Below are 24,211 nucleotides of genomic sequence, written 5' to 3'. Positions count from 1 at the left end.
TTCAAAAAAAAAAAAATGAATCATTACAATGTTATTTTCTCTAATTATAATATCCGGGCAATAAACCATTATAATATTTATTTTTGAAGACATACATGACTAATAGATATTTAAGAAGAAAAAAATACTTAATAGGATATATGAAATGAGATTCTTTATTTGAACGGGTACCCATATTTTGGAAACGGGGATTAGAGAAGAATTTATTACGAAAACGCCAGAACGAGAGAGACACCCCCTAACAGAAGGATAGGGTCACTAAGATTCGACTATAAGAATTCATCAATCAGACTCATTTTTGGTGTGGAGCCCACCAAAGGATGGAAGAAACTTTCACGGGTCGGTGGGCCCAAAACTGTGGGGCACAAGGAGATATTAAGCTTGCGTGGCAACCCAATTCCCTGGAGTACACCCAAAAACAGTGCCAGATTGTGGCCCATCCTTTTCATACTTAGATCATAGTATGGCACACCATCAGATAAGAATCCTTTTAAAATGATGATATAAGCAAAACTGGGGGCATCTCAGATATTCACCAAAATCCAGAGGGGTATGTCTCAATTACCCACTACCCCCACCCAATCCCTTTCACGTGAACCATCCGCCAAGTGATTCTTTTTGCTTTCCCCTCACAAAACCTCCTAACTTAAGCAAAGTTGCCCCTATATCAATAAACATAATCAATCCCCACACACACACATACACATAACATGGCTTTGGTTCTGTTCATTTTCTTTGCTATCTCATGCCTCCTTCCACCTACATACACTGCACCCCACCCTGACATGGTCCTTGGGGTCACAGACGACGACATCAGGTCCGAGAAGGATCTCATCGCTCTATATTGGAGATGGCTCTCCATCCATCGACCCCATGAAACAGATTTTGGAAACAATGGTCATGGTAACGAACATGAGGATACATTGTCAAAGAGATACAATATATTTAAGAACAATGTTAGGTTCATCCACGAGAATAACAAAAGACCCAATGTGACTTACATTCTTGGACTCAACAAGTTTGCAGATATGAGTAACGATGAGTTTCGGGCAATTTACACAAGATCACCACGCAAGGTTCTTCAACGAAAAAGCAATCCAGAGATACAAAGCTTCTTGTATGAAAATGTTTCAGACCCATTGCCGAGCTCGGTGGATTGGAGAAAGGAAGGAGCTGTAACTGGCGTCAAAGATCAAGGACCATGTGGTATGTAGAAGAAAGGGAACTCTAATTTTCAGTTTGTAAGAAAAACTTGATTCGATAACTGATTCACGATTTGATCCATGTGTGTCAAAAGTGTTTTTGACTTGTTTTAGTTGGAAAATGTAGGAAGCTGTTGGGCTTTCTCAACGATTGCGGCAGTAGAAGGAATCAACCAGATAAGGTCAGGAGAGCTGATTTCCTTGTCTGAGCAAGAACTGGTCGACTGTGACAAGAAAGTAAACGAAGGGTGCAATGGTGGTCTTATGGACTACGCTTTCCAATTTATCACCGAAAATGGTGGAATCAGCAGCGAAGATGACTATCCTTACACTGCCAGTGACAACGAATGCAACCTCACAAAGGTATTTTACATATATATTTTTTATGGAAAAAATGTTAACTGAATAATGTGGAAAAAATGGGAAAATCCCCATTTAAAGAGAATTTCCACACACACACACGCGCGCGCACACACCCATTCACACACGTACGCGCACACAAACACACACAAGGAAAACAGAAACAAAAGAAATCTATCAGAAAAGGGTTTTCATGACAAGAATTTAATTTCCGGTAAAAAATTTCTAAGCAACCAAGCATTCAGAAAATACACAGATTAATTTCAAATGTATTTAAGCAACAAGACTATTTTTGCAGAAGAAATCACCCGTGGTGATTATAGATGGTTACGAAGATGTTCCAGTCAACAGTGATGATGCCTTGATGAAGGCCGTTTCTCATCAGCCTGTTTCAGTTGGAATAGAAGCTGGGAATCTTTACTTTCAGTTCTACTCAAAAGTACGCATTCCTCTACTCTTACAGCACCAACACTTACTGAAATATGCCAAGTTTATACTGACGGGTCAAAGGATTTGTGATTATTGATGCAGGGAGTGTTTGGTGGGACTTGCGGAACAGACCTGGACCATGGGGTTGCGATTGTTGGGTACGGAGAGACGAACGAGAGCGTCAAGTATTGGATAGTGAAGAATTCATGGGGATCAGATTGGGGGGAAGATGGGTACATCAAGATGGAGAGGAGTGATCAAATGGAGGGATTGTGTGGGATAAACAAGATGGCCTCCTATCCTGTTAAATACACACCCAAACCTTCCCCAAATATAAGTAACCAACAAATCCGACTCCCTCTTATAAGGAAGTTCGGACAACCTCTGCCATTATAAGAGCAAAAGAGATGCGGAGAGAGATTCCAATATTTTTCTGCTGTAATATTTGCCTAGCGCAGAAGTTAATATAATTTTCTTTTTTGGTTAACCCAACTTAGATTTATCAAATATATATATATATTACAGAAATTCATGCCAAGCAATTGTTTTGTTCATAAAAAAGTAACAAAAATACAGTGGAGACATACATATAAATAAATGAAAAGTGGGTACTTTAATTAATATCCAGCAAGACGGCAACCAATTGAAACTAAATTCAAGTGTGGTGATAAGGTCAATAGATACCTGTCTCTTGAAGCTCCTTTAGAATATCGACTACAACAACCAACCAAGTCTTCCTATATGAATGTGACGTACACTAGCTTGTAAACCACATTGGCTGTCCTGTCCCCCATATATACAGACTGTATAAAACCAGAAGCTGGGCCAATGTGTTCCCTATACAGTGTTCTTGGCCAATCAGAGTGATTGTGGTCGACCCATGATCATTCCACCTCCCAAAGCTTGCTACCCGTTTCACGTCTATCACACCTATTTGGAAAATTGAGACCATCGGAACTCTTTCTGTCCTAACCCGAAGATCTGTGAGGCGCTGTTATACGATGAACAAGCACTGCTTCATTACTCGTGGCTTTTGATGCAGCAATCTCTTCCAAGCGTTTCCATGTGGCTTCACGCTTCCCTTTAATCTCCTCTTCGTTTGCTTCATCTTCCTGAAACTTGAGCAAACACTCGTCAAATAGCTCGGGATCAAGATCGGAGAAGATTTTGCGGACATTGAGTGTCAGGCCTTGAACTGCCTGGTTCCAGTGATTTCTAGCGTTTCTTTCCAAGGCAGGGAAGATAATGGGTAGTATAACGTTGCAGTTTTGCTTGATCAAACTCTCTATATGATCATTGTTCCACAAGAACAAAGCCCTCTCTGCAACCTAAAAACAAGACAATATGATTTAGGAATCGAAATTTATGTGACGGCCATAACTTCTATAAGGTAAATTAAGAATGGATCATGTCGTTGGTTTGCTTGTCTAAAATTTCAAATGTGAAACTTCCATTCTTATTTTTGACATCATATTCACTGGTGGATGACATGTGGCTCACACATCACGCAAAAACGAGAAAATTTGAAAAGTGGGTAGAAAAATTCCTAAATCCTTGGAGACTAAATATATATTACAACATGAGAAGTCATTCCAATCAATGTACTAGAAGAGACTAAATATATATTACAACATGAGAAGTCATTCCAATCAATGTACTAGAAGAGACTAAATATATATTACAACATGAGAAGTCATTCCAATCAATGTACTAGAAGATGGCATGTGCATCATAGGTCATATAAAACAAATGAATCATCGCTATCATCATCAAAGGGTTATCCTGACTGACTGGGGCTGGCTGAATAAATCATGCACCATTCAATTCTATCTAAAGTAGTATCTTTTGATTCAAGTGTCTTCATGTTGGTTCAAAATTATTTTTTTAATATATTTGGGTTAGAGTTCAATGACTCTTGAAGAATGACTCATGTAAAAAACACATAATCCTGATTCCTGACCATGTAAACAGGAAATTCAATGGTCGGGATTTATTATCCTCGAGATGTGAGTTATCTAGATACTATAATCCTGACCATTGGATTTGTTTACATGGTTGGGGATAATGTGTTTTTTCATGAGTTTCTTCATGAATCACTAGAAACTGACCCTATATATTTATATTTATATTTAAATGTTTATATCTTTTCTTATTATAAAGTAGGTTAGTAAGGGGCTGTTCGTTTCAACTTAAAAAGCCAGCTCTTGCTGCTTTTTTGGCTTAAAAGCCAAATAAGTCATATAAAACACGTTCGTTGCGATTTTTTCGGCTCAAACGAAAATCAAAAAAAGCTCAAAACCAGCTCTTTTCAAGAGTCGTCTAAACGAGGCTTCGCTGTTTTGCTTCTGCGCGAAGTCGATCACCGAAAACGGTTTACATCGAATGACCGAAATACCCTAAACCCCTTTCGTTCTCAACCTTCAACGATGCATCTCGTCTCTGTCTAAACCTTTTCTGTTCTCTTCAACGAACTGTTGCAGCTCATCTGAGTCGAAACCCTCTTTCGTTCTCAACCTTCAACCTATTTCGTTCTCAACCTTCGACCTCTGTCATTTTCAACCTTCGACCTCTGTCATTCTCAACCTTCAACGCTTCCAGTCGAATCCCTTCCTCGCCTCTGTCCTCGCAGCAGATCTGTGATTTTTTTCCTTCCTATTTCTTTTCACCAACGCAAAGATCGATTAAGGAAAAACAAAAAGAAAAAGAGCAGCAGATCTAAGGTTTCTAGATCAATTTTTTCAAAACGATTCTCAGTCGCTACTGTCGCAGAAACCTGTTGAAGGTTGGGAAAGGTAATTGCTTTTGAAACCCTAGTTTATTTCTTCATTTTTTTGCTTGTAATTGCTTCGTTTTTTTTGCTTCTGTAATTGTTTGGATCTTATTATATATTTTTTTTTAAAATTTTGTGTACTAGTATCTTTGATTATTGGATCATGTAAAGTGTTCTTTTGAAATCAGAATTTGATTGTTAGGAAAGGTAGAAATATTTTTTACGTTATTTTTGTTCGAATTTTTTGGCTGAAGTTTTGAGTGAAATACATGTATAGGTAGGATTCTTGTGACATTGGTGTTATGAGATTCTCCAAAATAATTTTTCAATAAGAGAGAACAAGAACATACATGAAAAACACTAACACCAACATGGTTTTGGGTAAATGGGTATCATTGACACCCCTAATGAAGCTCAAAAGAAATTGGTGTTATTGAAATACAATCTTGAATATGAATTTTTCGGTGAAACTAAAGAGGGCTATGGTATTGGATTGCTGCTTAGATAATTCATTTGAGAAAATTGACCCATAGTAAGATAATTTGAGTTGTTTTTTTATTTATTATTTTAACTTGATTTTAATCGGGTTCCCTTGGAATGTTTTCTCCGCCTCTAATAATACCCCTGTACCGTACCGCGGGGGCGTTGCCCCCGCACTCCCAACCTATTAATTGTTCCTAGCAATAAAACCTCTCCAAGTATACATTGGTGGGCATTATCATCATATGAGCTAATGTTCTAGATTTTTTTAAATAAAAATAAGAAAAACACTCCGGCATCCGCTTGCTTTCTCTATATACGTGTTATATTCAATATAAGAACATACTACAACATATATAATTTTATCATCACTTGTAATATATATTTTTTCTTATTTTTATTTAAAAAAATCTAGAACATTAGCTCATATGATGATAATGCCCACCAATGTATACTTGGAGAGGTTTTATTGCCGCATCAACTTTCTTATGTAACAACCCAATCAACAGAAATGCATAGTGTTATGTGCAAATAGCAATTATACATCTCTAATCCCTACATAACCATGTGGTTTGTTGATAAGGATGAACTTTTATAGTAGTTATATGAACGATAATTTGGGTTCTTGGGCAATTAATTTTATAATTTTATAATATAAATTTTATATATATATATATAGTGTAATTATATATTTATTAACAGATTCTGGTCAATTTTTGTTATAATGTTAATAGTAACATTTCTTTTAAAACAATGATGAACTATAATGACTTAAAACATATTGATGTACATATTATGTATTTTTTTTAATGTTAATGTGTATTAGATATTGCGTGGATGATAGATTATGTATTATGCAGTGCATTATGCAGGTATTTTTTTTATCAGGAAAATTTCATATGTCCATTTTTAAGAGGAGATGCTGTCGAAATTTCGATAGAATTATAAACTTTATAAATATATTTAAATTAAAAATAATTATTTTTATAATTTTGTTAATATAAATTTATTATATTTATATATGTATTTAGTATAATTATATATTTATTAATGTATTCTGATAATTTTTTATGTATTCTGGGTGTATTATCAACATTAAGGGTATTTTTGTCATTTTATCAGAATCCAGTAATAAAAAGCTGTCAAACGAACATGATTTTCTGGCTTCTGTACTTATGTAACGAACAAGCTTCTGCCAGATATGGCTTTTCAGGCTCCAGGCTTCTGCTTCTTCTAGAAGCCAGCTTCTGGAGCTGAAGCTGGCTTCTGTAAAGAACAGACCCTAAATGTCCAATCACAAAATCTTATTTTTACATAGGAAAAAATATTTAAATAATTAAAAAATTATTCATTTTATTTATTTTTTTAAAAAAAACACAAAACCCAATTGTCTTGACTGAGTATTCATAATTTGGCCAATATTTTCAAAATATTGGACGACTCAATGTGAAGGACCATTCACTATAATGAGTATGAACGAGTGATTGGAATCATGGTTTTAAAAACTAGTACCATGTCTCATCTTGCCTACATCCAATCGATATTATAAGGTAGATTAATATGTGCTCAGTCACAAAATATTATTTTTCATAGATAAAACATCAAAACACTAAAAAAAAATTATTGCTGTACATCAAAAACACAAATCTGGTTTACTCAGCTGAGTCAATGTAATGGACAATTCACATTGACTATCTCACCTTGTTACCTCGGATATCAAGATGACTCACCCAAATCATCTTGGTCTTCCTCTATAGATTAATAAAAAGATGAACTCAATGCCCTCGTCTTCAAACCATAATTTAAAATATAAAAAAATAAAAAATAAAAAAACATCGATTTTTTCCAACCTATCATCTTCAAGCTCTTCAACCTTCATTGTAAATTATTTTTAATCTATTGAAGCTCATCTTCAATCCATCATTTTCAAGCTCATCTTAGTCCCTTATAGAAAACTATTGATTTTCTTACCCAAAATTCCATCAATAAATTTTTGCTTATAAAAAGGAAAAAACCTATCTCATTCTTGAGGTTTGGACGTTGAAGTGGATAGAATCCTGAGGTTGAAGAGTGGGGTAAATATTTTACCCAAGAGATTGAAGATGATTGGCATTGGGAAGAAAAATAAGTGTTTTTTATTACAAGCATAGTATTAAATTTTAACATATCTCCACGAAATATTTCCATTTCCACAAGTTCCGACACAAAATTTAACCGACAATTTCTTTTTTATATATTTCAGTAGAAATCACCATTCATTTCGCGAAATATTTCGACCAAAATTATCAAATTTTAATTATAAAAATGCAATATTTTGGTGAAAATATTTCGATGAATAGTAAACTTCAACCGAAACATTCTTTTTTAAAAGAAATTATAATTACTTTTAGAAATAACTTGTAAATTACACATAGCATTTACTAATAAAAAATTGTACATAGCATTCATCCATTAGTATAAATGAATTAAGATTAGTTAGCTAAGCAGATTAGTACGTTAATATAAGCATGCACACAATCGGCCATTTTTTAATTAGTTGGATACATTAACAGTTTCTTCATACTAATTCAAAAATAAAAGAAATATAATAACACATCAATGCAACATTTAATAGTTTCTTTATTTCAGTGATGTACATATTAAGTTGTGTGTAGTTAACGCAACATTATTATTCTTATTTCCACTGTTGGACTCTCAATACTTGCGTGTACGTGTAGCATATGTTGTAGATCTTCAAATTCACACTCCATAGGTAGTTTATTGTATTTTGATGACTTAATGAGTGTTTTTTAAAGCCTATTTTATCATTTCCTACAGGGTCAATGAAAATTTCTTCAATATTTGTCATTTCCAAAAATTATGTTAATTTCCACACTGATTGAAATATTTCTATTTCCAGACTGAGCGAAATAGACATGGAAATTTAATACTTTGATTACAGGTTGAAGATGAGGGCAGTTGGATCATTTTTTACTTGTCTATAAGAGAAGACAAAGGTCAAGGAGGAGGGCATATAATTGTATGAAAATACAAGTGTAATTCAAACATTCACCAAGTATACCTTTAAATTTAAAAAATGTGGATAAAGAAATGTTGTGTTGAAACAAATATTTACAAAGAAGTCAGCTATACTTGAGCCGTTTAAATAGGAGAAAATGAAAGTTGCTAATTGCTACGCCAACATGCATTCACACCGTTGATTTTTATTTTTTTTTAAATAGAAGGTTGGGACAGGTATGTGTAGAAATGGCCCATGGGCCTAACTCATCCTCACAAAACCAGCTTGTAACGTGAGGATTGCCTCAGGTTTATATACAACCCAAGGTCATGATACCCAGGCAATGTGGGAGTATCTCTTACACTCCCTCTCACGTGTAACATGTCTCCTACATCTCTGTGGTTACCTGCTCTAATACCATGTAAAAGCTCATGGGCCTAACTCATCCTCACAAAACCGGCTTGTAAGGTGAGGATTGACCCAAGTTTATATACAGCCCAAGGTCATGATACCCAGGCGATGTGGGACTATCTCTTACAATATGCCTTTAAATTTAAAATATGGAGAGGTATGCCTCTAAATTTAAAAAATATGGATAAAGAGATGTTGTGTTGAAACAAATATTTAAAAAGAATCTGGCTATACTTGAGCCATTTAAATAGGAGAAAATGAAAGTTGTTAATTGCTACGTCAACATGCATTCGAACCGTTGATTTTTTTTTTCAAATAAAAGGTCGGGATAGGTATGCATTCAAATTTAAAATATGGCGAGGTATACCTTTAAATTTAAAAAATATGGATAAAGAGATGTTGTGTTGAAACAATTATTTACAAAGAATTCAGCTGTACTTGAGCCGTTTAAATAGGAGAAAATGAAAGTTGCTAATTGCTCCGTCAACATGCATTCGAAATGTCGATATTTTTTTAAAATAAAAGGCTGGGATAGGGTGTAAAAAGAGGGAGGAGCCTACCTCTCCTATAATATATATACTAAGGTTTGCTTGTGCCTACAACACGGGCATCCCCATGTCCTCTTTGGGGTTAAGGGGTAAAAGGAGGAAAGACAATAAATTAGAGTGTATTATTGGAAAAGAGGAGAAGAGGAAATGCAATACATAAATTTAAAAGAGGTATTCTTGGAAATGGGGTAGAAGAGGAAAGACAATAAAGTTGGGAGTATTCTTGGAAAGAGAAGAGAAAAGACAATTAAAAGTTAGACTCAAAATACATTCTTTAAGGAGGGGGGGGATAAAGGTTGAGACAAAGGGTGGGGGAGAACCGTCTTGTTTTATTCTATATATAGCTCAAGTTTATCAAGGCTCTGAACAGAATTGAATGAAGGAACAGGATTCATTTAGCCAGCCCAAAATATATGGGATAAGGCTTCAACGATGATGATGAGCTTATCTAAATCCATTCTTTTTATGGTCTAGACCTAACATGAAACAAAGTATTCTAAGAACACCTCACAAAATATGAAATAAATTGTGTAAATGTTTAAATGCATTGGGAATATGGGGATCAGCAAGCCTGGCTCTTAGTACCTGTGCTGGAAGCCTACATGTGTCCTTGTCTTTGTTACAATAGCTCCTATGGAACTAGATCCATATTACCTCCAGGAAACACAGCTACTTGACAGATCCCTTATTTAAGTGCGAATTAATCAAAACATAGGTCAACAAAGGAATAGTGTGGTAGTGCTCATGGAAACACAACTGCCAATGCATCGGCTGGCAGCATAAAAAATAGGAGAAGCCTAAGAGCATTTAGGATATCCTTAGGTAATCAAGATGATTAATTTACTTTTTCCCTTTAGTTCAAAATTTTTATTTTTTTATGGATAAGTTGGACTTGAACCCACAACCTCAAAGTTGCTTAACGTGTCAAACCAACTGGGCAGAGAGAAATTGATATCCAAATAAAATGCCCAAAGGACCAACTGCACAATACAAGAATGTGGTAACTCCTCAGAAAGATAGGCCAGATTATACACTATTGATAGGATAAGTTAGGGTTTTCAGATTAATGGGAGTCTTGGACCCATAAAGTAAAAGTACGAAACTTATTCCCACTAGGAAAGAAATTTAAGTAGGTTTTCAGACCCATCATTGAACAAAGGGAGCATGTTTCCATTACATCATTTACTTTGGACATGGTCTCAATTTTAGCTTATAGTATCAAAATTCCTATGTAACTTACTTGTATCATGATGTATTGATGCATCATAATCAAGGTATTAAATTTCAATTTCGGTATCTATTTTCATCAGCTGGGAAATGGAAATATTTCGATCAATGTGGAAATTAATACATTTTTTGGAAATGATGTGGAAGTGATGAAAATATTGAGGAAATTTATATTTCAATAATGAAAAATGATAAAATAAGTATTAAAATACTCTCATTGAGTCATCAAAATATAATAAACAATGATATGGAGTGTGGAAATGAAGATCAACAACATTTTGTCATATCTAATGGGCAAGTATTTGAGAATACGAAGTTGAACAACAATCGTATTTTTTTATTTTTTATTTTGATAGATAAGATCAACAGTATTCTGGAATTGGAGATCAACAACATTTTGTCATATGTAATGGAAAGTATTTGAGAACACAACGTTGAAAAACAATAGTATTTTACATGTAAATGAAAATAATTATGTCACAAAAACTACATATTATGTAAAACACTTGCTTAAATGGAAAAAACTACTAAGTATTGCATTTACGTGTTATTATATTTTCTATTTTTTGGATATGTGTGAGTAAATTCATTGTGTATCTAATGTATTAAAGCATGAATGATAGTGTGGGTGCTTCTATGAACGCAATAAAACACTTAAAATAAATCAAAATTAGATGATATAGACATTTATATTAATAAATGTATATTATGTGCAATTATTTTATTAGCAAACATTTATGTGTAATTTACAAGTCCTTTCTATGAGAAATTTACAATTTTTCTTAAATTTATAAATTTTTATCTATATTTTTTAATATTTCTTTCAAATTAAGAATATTTCGGTCAAAATTTACTACTCATCGAAATATTTCCACCGAGATCATGCATTTTTATACCTAAAATTTAATTATTTCGGTCAGAATTACCATTCACTGAAATATTTTGCGAAATGAGTAGTGGTTTCCATCAAAATATTTACAAAACGAAACTGTCAGTTGAATTTCATGTTGGACCTTGAGGAAATGGAAATATTTTGGCATATTTCACATAAATATTCAATTTTAGTATGTTGTAGGGGGTTATAATTGCTCTAAACATCATATTTTGTTATGTTAACTTGGCATCAAACATGGTTTATTTTGATACATACATGCATATCAAATTATACTAAACATTTCTCCTGTTATTGGCAATGCATCAATAGGGTGCACTTCAAATGACTAATGTATCAAACATAGCTTTTGAGCCTAACGAAAGGCACTATGGTACCAATATGTTAAAATATTGAGAAGCTTAATACCTGAAAGTGTGAACTGCTCAAGCAACGAGCAATCTGGCGAAACAAAGGCACCATACAACGTTGGAACTCCGGGGGCTGAGTTGCCTCTAAAACTTCCTCCAACTCTCCCAAGAACATGACCTCCTTCGAACTATTCGTGATTGGCCAATACTTTAGTAAACCCCTTATAACAGTATCGGCAAGCTTGCAGTCTTTCTCTACAAATTGTGTAATGGAGTACGATAACTGTTGATGGTACATGGGTATGCATTTTGGTTTGTGGAGAGGAATCAAAGCCCGAACAAGAAACAATTTGTGTTCTTCTTTCAGTGGCAAAGCAAACCCATTGATTATACTGCCCAAAATCTCCAAAAGCTCAGCAATCCCATTGTGCTTCTCCATTTCGAAAATAAAACTGTAAAAGATGTTGTTGATAGCTTTCCTGATGAATGGACGGTGTACCATAAATTTTCCATAGACACGGTGAAGAATCGTTTTCAAGTACTCCCTCTCTCTGGGGTCCTCTGATTCAAAGAGATCTAGCAATCTAAGAACGAAAGAGTGATCAATGTATCTCTTAGCCAATTTCGCATCCGTCTCAGGGGACACAACAAACCTTAGAAGGAACTCATACACGATTTGCAAATGAGGCCACGTGGGATCCATGGAAGGCTCCTCTTCTTCCAAATCAAAAGCTTCCAAAACCTTATTTTCACGGGGTGGAGAAATGAGAGTCCTGAACAAATTCACGGATACCATTTTCGTGATTTCTTGCATAGCGGTTTCGGTGAATTTCCCATTCGCGGAAGTAACATAATCCACGAGCTCTAGCAATGTCTGTCGTTTTATATCTTTTTCTTTCAGGTTCTTTGTTGGATCAGTGAAGTCGAATACAACACAACACAAATTCAACTTTCGGATAAACAAGTTTTGCTTCTCGGGGTTGGGGACATCCCTAAAAGCAGGCAACGCTTCATAAGACAAAGTAACCGAACTCCCATTCAAATTCAAATTCGCTAATGGGGTAAGATTATTTCCATTATTTAATCCTGAATTTGACACATAATTAGGTCCGGGAAGCGTTGTGTTGCTTGTGATCCCTGACCTATTACTCGCTAGATCATTGTTACGTGAGCTGGCTGAAGCAATTGAAGAAGGGGCAGAGGTTCCCCCTGATTCTCGGTTTTCGTTAGACCTAGACGGCTTGCGAGGAAGCCTACCCAGTATTTGTCTGAACATAATTGCAAATATATATAAATAAATAAATAAAAGGATACCCCGAAAACCCAAACAGAGTTCCAAAGCCTCTTCAAAGCAAGAAACAACTCCTTCAACGGACACAAGATCCTTCAAACAAACAAAAAACCCAATTTCACAAACCCATTTCCAAGAATTAGCTTACAAAGCACTGAGGTTTTAATCCACCCCTGAAGGTTCTTCTCTGCTGTTACATCTGAAAACCATTTTCACTAATTCTTCATTTTTTTTCCAAAAAAAGGGGAAATTTTCTCCCCATATTAAGAGAAAAACTGAACCTGTTTCTACAAAAAGAAACTCCAGCCATGGAAACCCATTCCAAACCCCAGATCAGACAAACCCATAGGTTCCAATTAACCCCCCAAAACAAAAAATAGTTCCTTGCTTTCCCCCCTTTTCTCTATGAACCCCATGTGAAAAAAATCTCACCTTTTATCTGAAAAACAGAGAATCCAGAAACAAAGAACCTCTAAAAATCAAAGATCAACGATAACTTTCCACTTTTCAGATTTTGCTTCCACGCCTCACAAGACTCTATCTTCTCTGTTCTTCAACTACAACAAGAGCCCCAGATTAACAACTTTTCAGCTAGATCAAAAGTTCATAAGATCTGGGTATTTGATTCAGAAACAACCCAAAATTTAGGAGAAAAAAAAAAAAGCAAAAATACATAAATAGGAAGAGATGGGGAGAGAGATGAGACAAAATAGAGGATCCCAAATGAAAACAAGAGGAGATGACAGTGTTCTTGATACTTACAGACAGAGAGAAATGAACTAGTCCTGATTAATGAGAAATTAAGAATCTAAGAAAGAAAAAAAGAAAAAAAGGGGATTTTGGGGTTTTTGAGATAGTTATCTGTAACAAGGAAAACTCATCAAATTGAAAGGAGTTGGTACAGACAGCAACCCCTATGTTCTTGTTCAGTTTTGCTAGAACTATCCATCCTCTTTTGTTTCTTTGGTCTTCTCAAAGCTCACAGAGAGATTCCTTTTTTTTCTTTCTTTCTTTCTTTCTTTCTTTCCTTTTCATTTTTTTTTTTTTTTTAATATTATAATAAAAGTTAAAGGTTAAAAAATCTAATAATTAGTAACCATCATAAAATATGAGAGCTACTATTGACACCCCCAACTTTTACTCGTTACACTCCAATTAAAATTGAAAAAATCAACAATTGAAAACAAGCAAAAGTTGAGGTGTCAATAAAAACTCTCATTTTTCTTGTTGGGAAAATTACCATTTTGTGTGCTGAATATAATGAAATTTCAAGTCCAGTGCACTATTCGCTTTGATTCCCAAAACACGTTTGGAGCGAGTTCGTTGTTAAGTTTTTTTAGTTTAGATGAATTCATTGATACTTACCAATGATCTCGTTGTTAAAAAAAAAATAAGGAAATTTGTCAATAAATTTATTAGTGAGATTGTCATTTTTTATCAACAAAATCACCACTTTAAAACTAGTGAATTCGCTCAAAAATATGTTTTGAGAATTAAAATGAACAATGTACTAAATCGAAAATTTTGTAAAAATTGCACACTTCTTGAGAAAAATCTCTTTTTTGTTTAGGATTTTATATGAGCCTAATCCTAATTGTAAAGAAATTGTTGGAATGTATTATAATGCTTTATAATGTTGAGGTAATAAATTGAACCAAAGTTTTGTAATGTTTGACTTGTGTGTTTTAATCTTCAATCAGGGTCTAATAAATAATTTAACAAATTGGAGTGTCATAAGTAAAAGTTAGGCTGCCAATAGCAGCTCTCTAAATAAGTTCATCAGAAAGACAACTGTTTTAGGAGAATTTCTATTGCCACATCAATACTTCCAATAACATATTAATTATAGAAAAACCTAACTAACTTAATTGTATTGCCACCATAATCTTATAATTAGTAAACATAATCAAATATTAATGATTATCTATCACAGATAATTGTTTGAGAATAATTTTTATTGCCACACAGATACTTTCTTATCACACAACAATTATATTGCATCCCACATTAACCATTCCATTTCTCTCACTCCCTTTTTTTCACCATTCTTAAATCTTCATATCTACCCTGCGTTTCTCACATATCTCACCCAGTCTCTCTCTCTCTCTCTCTCTCACACACACACACAATCATAGATCAAAAGCATGGATGGAACCATAATCTCAGTAAAAAATTTAAAAATAACACCATGTCGCCCTCCGCAACTTTCTCTCTCTAATCATTTTCTCGATCTACACATATTTTCTTTATGAGTCTTGAGTTTTTGACACCTCCTCTGACGCACATCCCCTAACGTGGCATGGGTTAAATCCTAGATTTTTTCCCTCGAGATATCGGATTGTACATCCCCATAAATGTATGCACTTGTGCATCCCAAGGAAAAAGAAGCTATGATTCTAACACATGCCACATCAAGGGACGTATGGGGCGTGTGGCAGAGGGAAGTTTTAGAAAATCATTATTCTTTCTTTATTGCTTCTAGTTGTATACAATAGAGTGAGATGATGGGAAAAAAAAAAGTAATATCCACCATTTTGAAAATCATTTAATTTTGAAAGTGGTGTGTCAATCAAAGTTCTCTTGCTTAAGAAGTGGTCTTTGAGTAATTTGCCCCAAAGCCAAATTTTTGTTATCAAATTCATTCCTACAAGACCGAATTAGGAACTATTACAAAGCAAACCAATTCATAACACGGCTCTTAATAGGTTCGTGGAATATGGTGAGTTAGGTGCTAACTAATTTGCAAACCTAAAGGTTGGGAGTTTTGCTGAATTTTGTTGTTGAATTTGATAAGCAAACTAATGAAAATAGGATTTTTTTTTTTTTTTGAAAGATTCATATTACATGTATACTAATGTTTGTCTATGACTATCGGTACATATATCATTTTTGGGATTAAAGTAGAAGAGAAAATGCAATAAAGTTAGAGGAGTATTGTATAAAAGGTAATAGGTGAAAGACACTAAAGTTAAGAGGTATTCTCATAAATGGAGGTGAAAATGGAAAGACAATAAAGTTGGTAAGGTATTCTCAAAGGGTAATAGTAGAGAAAAGAAAATAAAGTCAAAAATTATCCTCAAGATTTGTGACGATATTAAACCCCAACTCCTCCTTTTTGTAAGGGATAGAGGGAGTGGAATCTAGGATTGGCAAAGGATTGGTTCAATACCGATTCAATAGCACTGCAATACCAATCCGAAATTTTTTCAACATGTACCTAATCCGATCCGAACACATGCCTTGTTTTCAAATGATTAATGTTCAAAAAAATTAAAAAAAATAAAATTATTTAAAAATTTTAAAAATCTTCTTTCCAACTACAAATATAGAGGGAAATCAAAAAAATTAAAACGTTTTTATCTATATGTATTTATATGAAATCGAGAATAATAAAATAATTATTAAAATATGTTCAAATCGGACTGGAGTAGTTCTAAATCCGATCCGAAATTATTTCGGATCTAAGATTCCAATCCCAATCCCAATCCAATCCAAAAATTTGATTTTTTCATGTTTTTTCAGATTGGATCAGTTCGAACATCTAGTATATTTCGGATCATTGCCAGTCCACCGTTATTTTTTTATCCTATATATATGCACAAATGAACCAAACTAAGAACAAAGAAGTGAATTATCCTTGCCAACCCTTATGGATAAGGTTCGCTCTAAAGTGTCATACAAACCTGAGTTCAGATTGAGCGAATTGACAAATTAGGTAAAAGAGCACCAAACTTGGTTTTCCGTTTGATTCAAATTTTCTATGGGTGATTTAGACATACCCCTACACGTTTTGATGAATATTTGATGTATCCCGATCATTTTGAATCGACGACATATATCTTGACTTGATTTTCTCTAATAGACTAATGAAAAATGACTTAAATACCTCATATTTAACGTCTAACCCCAAAACTTCATTTTTCTTCTAAAATCTCATGTTATTTAGGGTCTTCAAACTTTTGTGATAAATTATTTTTAACCCATCAGAGCTCATATTCAACTTTTGTCTTAAACACTTGCAAAAAACATTTGATTTTTATGATCAAATTTCACCATCTTTTACTTGTCCCAAAAATTAGATCTCATTCTCAAGGTTTGTACTTTAAAGTAAGTAGAATCTTAAGGTTGAAAATGAGGGTAAGAGATTTTTTCCTAGAGGTTAGAGATTAAATTTGAAGGCATTTAAGTTATTTTTCATTGGTTGATAAGGGAAGACCGAGGCCAAGGTTGAGTGTCATAAGTTAGAAGAAGTAAGGTATCTCTATCATTCATCACAACTTGGACTAACATGTCTTCTAGATTCCCCTCTTCTTCTTATTATTAATAATCAATTGTTTTCTTTTGGATGATGTGCAAGTTTATGTGCAATTGCCCACCAAAATTTCATTTCTAAATAATAATAAAAAGTTTTATTGTTGGAATAATATGATTTTTCAAGCAATTTGAAGTAATTTCACATTTATTTTTTGAGTAATGATTTTCTGACTCCCCCACGCGACATACTCAAAATACTCTCCTGACATCGCATGTGCTAGAACCATATATTTTATGCATCGGGATATACATTTGCACATCCCCATAAAATATATGTAGATATGTATCCCGAGGCATATAATCTATGATCCTAACCCATGCCACGTCAAGAGAGTATTTTGAGTATACCACATGGGGGAGTCATATTATCACGATTTTATTTTTCAGCGATGTGAAGAAGCATGACAAGTGATTTTTTATTGTAAAATCACACCATATAGTAAAATCACTTATACTATTTATTTATAACATAGTGAGGGGGATGCATCAATATTATTGATTTTTTATTTTTTTTAATCTGTCTTCGTTTATCATGTCAAGATATATTTCTTTATTTATTATTGTATTATTATATTCAAGTGAATCTCAAAAAAGTCAAACAAGGTGTACGTATCTCTGGGCTTTTTTGGGGACACAGGCTCAGGCCCAGTCCATCAAAAGCCCTGGAACGCACCCACCAATGCTTGGTGGACTGGGGGAATCATGATCGTCCATTTGACCCTCTAAGTCAACTATCAACACAAGTGCAATTATCGATGGATCATAATTGATAATAATGCTGACTAAGAATTTTTAACCAAGGAATACATTTGGGAAGCTTAAAATGGATGTACTTAATATTAGGAAAAAAAAAAAAAGTCCATAGATCGAATGGATAATATTGACCGATCGAAAGATTTTTGCAAGTCAGTGCATGGGCCTACCAATCAAAAGGTCTAAATCAAGCCATTGATCGGTCAAATGTTTCAAGCTAGATTCCCAAGATCACCAACACCATCTATGAATCAGGAGAAAATAATAAGAGTTGAATTCATAGATGGCAAAAATTCGAAATTTTCGCCAAAAAACTGTTGATAAAGATATTTTGATTCTTTAGTCTTTCATGAATGACCAAGGTCAAGGGATAAGACATCAAGTTCAAAATGTGGGGTATCTCTTATATTCACAAAAATCCGGAGGGGCAAATTAAATTAGGAAAGAGACTATCGTACGCAGCTGTACGAAGCTGCGCAAAACTCTGCATTCCGCGCACGTTAGAAACCACCCTAATTTTGTGCGAGAAAAACCGCTGCAACCTAAAAACCCTCTTCCTTGCAAGGAGTTCTCGCAGTCGCAGAGAGCACAATAATTCAAGCCTCACAAATCCATGGCGCCCAAAACCAAAGAGAGGCCAAAACCCTCACATTCAACTCCATCTCAGCCGAAAATCTCTCTTGAAGATCTGTTCGCCTCTCTCAATCGACATGTTCAGAGATCCGAGTACGAACAAGCTGTTAAAGTTGCAGATCAAGGTTATTTTCTTTTGATTCTTCTTTTCTTCCTCCTTTTTTTTTTTTTTTTTTTTTTTTAAACTTTAAAATTCTGTTTTTTAATTTTTATTTTCATTTCTGAAACGTATTTGTAGTTCTTGCAATCGCCCCTGGCGATGAGGATGCCTTGCGTTGCAAGATTGTAGCTTTGATCAAGGCAGACAACATCGATCGTGCTCTTTCAACGATTCTTGCTTCCGAAAAGCACCAGATCGATCTCAGTTTCCATAAGGTACACTTGAGTGTTAATCGATTTGGAATTTTATGTGTTTGCGATGCATTAGGTTGTAGATCTTGTAATTTGGAGCAAAAGAGATCCTTTTTCTTAGTTTCTAAACGATTGAAACTCGATTTCATCTTTTTGTGACACGAAAAATTGTGATATTTTACATGGCATCTGTTACTGGAATTCATGTTATTATAACTCGGCAGGATTAATTATGATCGCAAAATTATACTCATTTGTCCAATTGGTGATTTGGCGAAGACATTGCCTCTCTGGTTGATTTTTATGAATTCTTCAATTGCTCAAACAATCCCAAAATTCATAAGTTCTCACACACATTGGAAAGCAAAAGCCTTGCAAAATTTTGGTTAGACGAATGCTAGCCTTACTCGTGTGATTAAGATAAAGTATACAACTTGGCCTTTTTTGGACACTGTCCGCGACTTCATCATCATATCCTTATCCCGAGGATTTGGTGTCAGCTAAATGAGTCACATTCCACTTCACCTAGAACCAAATCTTCTATTATTGACTTCATGTTCATACCATTTTTTCCTAGGACCATACCTGTTTTCATCTTTTTTAGAGTTATTTTTCCTTTTGAAACACTAATTCTATTAGAGTAGGTGTGTTCTCTTGGCTATCCTATGTATCTCTTGTTTAGTCCCAAGTCTCTTTGGAGGTTCTCATTTAATAACTTTCTAGAAATAATCCTTCCACCTTTACCCAATATCTTCATCTCTTACTAGGACTCTCATCTTCGCTTTTAATGCACCTAACCTTATCTAAGTGTTTAGTTTTATTTCCCTAATTCGCGCTGGCTTGTATGCATCTCTCTTACCTTCTTTAGTACTCAACCTATTATATAGCTTATCATTTGCCCTATGCTTAGCTTTACTTACCACTTTCTTTGCCTTTTCTAATATATAATTTTATAAGTTTTCTTTGGTTCTAGTTATTTTTCCATGACTTGTAATGGGTCTTTTTTTTCTCTTATCACCTCTTTAATATCATAATTCCACCACCAAGGGGTATTGGAGGAACAAAGGAAAGACATAATGGTTTAAACTTTAGAGCTAATTTTGGGTTGGCATTCATGGCTACAATATACCCGAAGGAGGTATATTAGCTCTTAGATATTTTTCTGCATCTTCTCTTCTTGATCAATATTATATAAAAAATAAAATTACATGTCAATATATATATATATCTTTCCTTTTATCCCCCTTTTTAGTTTGAGTATTACAAGCTGATCTAAATTTTCCACTTGATGTTTTCAAATTTCTTACTTTCCATGGTTTATTTTCATTGATTAGAATAAAATCTTCCTTCATAGAGGATGTAGCTCTCTAATCAAAGTTGAATGGGAAAAGGATTCACATTGCCAAACCCAATATTTTGGACAAGGACTAGATGACGACGACGATGACAATAAGAAAAATCTATTAATGGACTAAGCAACTCTTGTATACACTTTAATTTTTGTTTGACTCTTGCATGAACTTCATTTTAGTTTTATTTGTATTTCTCAGATTTTTCACAAATCTGCCCATGGGTTCCTCTAGTTTGTTTTGTAGGTTGTGTGAGTTTATGTCCTTACATTGAATATCTATCTTACCCTAGCTCCATTCTTTTTTATAAGTAGGCATATTGCTTTTATCGGCAAAACAAGTTAGATGAAGCTTTGGAATCCTTGAAAAGTCAGGAGAGAACCTCTGCTACTATGCAATTAGAATCACAGATTCTCTATCGTTTAGGAAGAATGGAGGCTTGTATGGATGTCTATCAAAAGCTTCAAAAGTTCAAGATTGAGTCCTTGGAAATAAATATTGTTGCTGGTTTGATCTCTGCTGGAAGAGCTTCTGAAGTTCAAGGAATGATGGAAACACTCAAAGTTAAAGCAAATAGTAGCTTTGAGCTGGCGTATAACACTGCTTGTTCTTTGATCGAGAAGAGAAAGTACACGGATGCAGAACAACACCTGCTTTCAGCTCGAAGGTAATGTACAACGTGAAAATTGATGGAACTGCAATTGCTTTTAGGCATTTGCATAAAACTTCCAAAATGATGTATTTGGATTGACTTTGTTGTCATTATAATTTATGTGTGGTATGATAGACTGCTTGTGAAAATTGACTGAACTACCAAGGGCTTCTTGGCATTGCATAAAATTACCAAAACAGTGTATGTGGATTGATTTAGTTGTCATTATAACTTATGCATGGCATAGGAGATTCATACTTCCTTGAAGTTGGGAATTAGATTTTGATGTGTAGAGAAATTCATGTTAAACATTATCTAGCATATCAAGTACGTTTTTTTTTTTTTGGGGGAAAAATGTGTAATGGGAAACCTCTTCTATAACTATGTTGCTAGTGCATGCATGTATATAATTTGTGTTCTTTTGTGGCCATGGTGTGCATTTTTTTCCAGGGTTAGAAGTTATAAAATCTTTGTGGATTCTTGAACCTTCTCTCTGTATGGAACATCTTTTAGGTGTTACATTTTTTTTTTCCATTCCTCGTAAATAAATAAAAATCTGTTGAGGGAAAGAATAACACAATCCATCAACCTACTAGAATCCTTTCTGTTTTCAGAATTCTACTGCTTATTGATCCCTTGTGTTCTCTCTTGTTTCTTGTGAATAATTAGGGTTGTTTGATTAGTTTCTTTGGTAGACCCACTGCTTTTCCTTCTGGATTAGAGTAATATGATTTCCATCATGGTAGCCCTCAGCTTATGTGTTTTGTCAACATCAATGTTATATACAGGAGATCATGTAAGTACATACTAGGTTTAAAGATGTACAAAAGTTTCCCTGTTTCCTTGTACCCCACAAAAGTGTGAGCGACATGACAAATAGAACTAGAGAATCACTGTCAAATTCTAACTTGTCAAGTCTTCTGAAAACACGACCTTTCTAATTACTTTCTCACTGTCAATTAAACAAAGAAAACTCCCTGGATAAAAATCTACTCTTCTTTTGTCAGAATTGGTCAGGAAACTCTAATGGAGGACAACTGGGCTGATGATGAGATAGATATCGAACTTGCTCCTATAGCAGTCCAGCTGGCATTTGTTCAACAGGTGGCATTATAATTATAACTTTAAAATATTATTTTCCATAAATAGCATTGAATGCCCAATGATGCAAATTGATTAATTTCTTCAGTTACTCGGACATCGCCAAGAAGCAATGAAAGCTTACATAGACATTATAAACCGAAACCTGGCTGATGACTCATCACTTGCGGTGGCAATAAACAACCTTATTGCATTGAGGGGTCCAAAGGATGTCTCTGATGGCCTTAGGAAACTTGATACGCTAATAGAGAAAGGTAATGGTTCACCAAGCTTTCAACTTGCTCGTGGGCTTGACTTGAAGCTTTCCCCAAAACAAAGGGAGACTATATACTGTAACCGTGTGCTTCTACTTCTCCATGCAAATAGGATGGATCAGGTGTGTCACTCGTGAACTTGCACTTCTTTCTGTGATACTTCTTTATTTAATAATAGATCATGAAAAGTTGTGCCCTCCCCTCTATTTTTCTAGGTGAAGTCCTTAAATATTCAGAAATTGTCGTGTTTCATAAGAAACTAAGAACAATCAATCAGTCACCATATTAACCCAGATTTTCTATGGGGGGATAAAATTTTAGCAGCTTATGCTTATTATTTGTCAAAATTGCAATTTTTTTCTGTATTCATTTTAAACTTTTTTTTTTATTCTGTGCATCAACTGACTGTTGGTTATGAGAATGTTACAGGCCCGAGAACTTGTAGCTGCTCTGCCGAACATGTTTCCAGGTAGTGTGATGCCAGCACTGCTTCAAGCTGCAGTTTTAGTGAGAGAGAATAAGGCGGCAAGAGCAGAAGAGATCCTCGTACAGTTTGCCGACAAGTTCCCCGAGTCATCTAAGGTGGTACTCCTTGCACGGGCACAGGTTGCTGCTACAGCCGGACACCCTCAAATCGCTGCAGAATCCTTAGCCAGGATATCTGACATACAACACATGCCAGCCACTGTTGCTACACTTGTCTCCTTGAAAGAGCGTGTTGGGGACATCGATGGTGCAGCCGCTGTGTTTGATTCTGCGATTGGTTGGTGGTCGAATGCCATGGCTGAAGACAACAAGCTTGATGTGATCATGCATGAAGCCGCATCATTTAAGCTCAAGAATGGGAGGGAGGAAGATGCGGCACGCTTATACGAGGGTCTAGTTAAGAGCCACGGCAGTGTTGAGGCTTTGGTTGGTCTGGTAACCACAGCCGCACGTGTGGACGTTGAGAAGGCGGAAGCTTATGAGAAGCAGCTGAAGCCACTCTCAGGCCTCAAAGGAGTCAATGTTGAGAGCTTGGAGAAGACATCTGGTGCAAAACATGTGGAGGATGTAGGTCTTGTGCGGAACATAGAAGTGTACGAGGAAGGAAAGGCAAAAGCGAAAGCAAAGAAGAAGAGAAAGAGAAAGCCAAAGTACCCAAAACGGTTTGACCCTGCAAACCCTGGCCCACCACCGGATCCAGAGCGATGGTTGCCCAAGAAGGAGAGGTCTAGTTATAGGCCCAAGAGGAAGGATAAAAGAGCGGCTCAGGTGAGAGGTTCTCAGGGTGCAGTAGTTAGAGAGAAACACGAAGCCAGTTCTGCAACTACTAATAACATCGCTTCAAATGCCAAATCAAATCAAGCACATGGTACTTCCAAATCAGAATCATCAAAGGCTTCTTCAAGGTCGTCAAAAAAGAAATCGAGAAACTAAGTTGTATTTGACCGAAATTTTGGTGGAAGAGCTTTGAGTTGAACTCAAATTTGAATTGTTATTGGCTAGTCTCAGAATTTTGTGAATCTTATTGGTTTCAAGTATCATACATTAAAGGTTGATGGAAGTCTCTTTGAAACCATGAAAAAGTAAGAACTGGGCTTTTGATCTATTGGTGGGTCCACGAGAATCGGACCTTTGTTGGATTACTAGAACATTCCTATTATATCTTTTGATTGTTTGTTCTCAATTGAATTCTAGCCATGGTTTTGAGTATTTGCTCGTGGAAGCCAATATTTTTCATCCATGGATCTGTTCATGTTGCCCATTACCATCTTTGATGGGTAGTTCCTCTAAGTGGAGGCTTAACATTTGTGGGGTCACTGTGGATTATTGGAACATGAATCCTATTTCTCCATTCAACTCT

At 35.0% G+C, this 24,211-nt stretch overlaps 3 protein-coding genes across 3 annotated transcripts; 2 read left to right on the top strand and 1 right to left on the bottom strand.

Annotated features, from left to right (window-relative positions):
- The first annotated feature begins 677 nt into the window (after window positions 1-677).
- LOC147400908 (cysteine proteinase COT44-like) lies at window positions 678-2,478 on the top strand. The gene is made up of 4 exons (XM_086441970.1): window positions 678-1,206; window positions 1,330-1,565; window positions 1,861-2,001; window positions 2,094-2,478. Exons 1-4 carry the CDS (start codon window positions 711-713, stop codon window positions 2,385-2,387), a joined length of 1,167 nt encoding a protein of 388 aa, XP_086298096.1. The 5' UTR covers window positions 678-710; the 3' UTR covers window positions 2,388-2,478.
- Window positions 2,420-13,978, bottom strand: LOC147400907 (serine/threonine protein phosphatase 2A 59 kDa regulatory subunit B' eta isoform-like). Its single transcript, XM_086441969.1, has 2 exons — window positions 11,726-13,978; window positions 2,420-3,319 (listed from the first exon to the last, which is right to left on the bottom strand). Exons 1-2 carry the CDS (start codon window positions 12,941-12,943, stop codon window positions 2,960-2,962), a joined length of 1,578 nt encoding a protein of 525 aa, XP_086298095.1. The 5' UTR covers window positions 12,944-13,978; the 3' UTR covers window positions 2,420-2,959.
- Window positions 13,979-18,516: 4,538 nt separating this feature from the next.
- Window positions 18,517-24,060, top strand: LOC147400906 (uncharacterized). The gene is made up of 6 exons (XM_086441968.1): window positions 18,517-18,783; window positions 18,897-19,033; window positions 20,673-21,025; window positions 22,018-22,114; window positions 22,200-22,487; window positions 22,795-24,060. The coding sequence occupies exons 1-6, from the start codon at window positions 18,639-18,641 to the stop codon at window positions 23,782-23,784; spliced, it is 2,010 nt and encodes a 669-aa protein (XP_086298094.1). The 5' UTR covers window positions 18,517-18,638; the 3' UTR covers window positions 23,785-24,060.
- Window positions 24,061-24,211: the final 151 nt, after the last annotated feature.

This window comes from Akebia trifoliata, chromosome 5, assembly GCF_017979445.1.
Source record: "Akebia trifoliata isolate Shusen 1 chromosome 5, ASM1797944v1, whole genome shotgun sequence".
Classification (NCBI taxonomy): domain Eukaryota; kingdom Viridiplantae; phylum Streptophyta; class Magnoliopsida; order Ranunculales; family Lardizabalaceae; genus Akebia; species Akebia trifoliata.
The sequence above is the reverse complement of the archived record's forward strand: the minus strand, read 5'-3'. Positions and strand labels throughout refer to the sequence as shown.

Bases quoted from the DNA above. Each gene is read 5' to 3' on its own strand.
- LOC147400908 (XM_086441970.1), top strand. From the start codon at position 711: ATGGCTTTGGTTCTGTTCATTTTCTTTGCTATCTCATGCCTCCTTCCA. The intron at 1,566-1,860 runs GTATTTTACATA...CTATTTTTGCAG, and splicing joins ACGAATGCAACCTCACAAAG to AAGAAATCACCCGTGGTGAT. The intron at 2,002-2,093 runs GTACGCATTCCT...TTATTGATGCAG, and splicing joins ACTTTCAGTTCTACTCAAAA to GGAGTGTTTGGTGGGACTTG.
- LOC147400907 (XM_086441969.1), bottom strand. From the start codon at position 12,943: ATGTTCAGACAAATACTGGGTAGGCTTCCTCGCAAGCCGTCTAGGTCT. The intron at 3,320-11,725 runs GTATTAAGCTTC...TCTTGTTTTTAG, and splicing joins TGAGCAGTTCACACTTTCAG to GTTGCAGAGAGGGCTTTGTT.
- LOC147400906 (XM_086441968.1), top strand. From the start codon at position 18,639: ATGGCGCCCAAAACCAAAGAGAGGCCAAAACCCTCACATTCAACTCCA. The intron at 18,784-18,896 runs GTTATTTTCTTT...ACGTATTTGTAG, and splicing joins TGTTAAAGTTGCAGATCAAG to TTCTTGCAATCGCCCCTGGC. The intron at 19,034-20,672 runs GTACACTTGAGT...TTTTATAAGTAG, and splicing joins TCGATCTCAGTTTCCATAAG to GCATATTGCTTTTATCGGCA.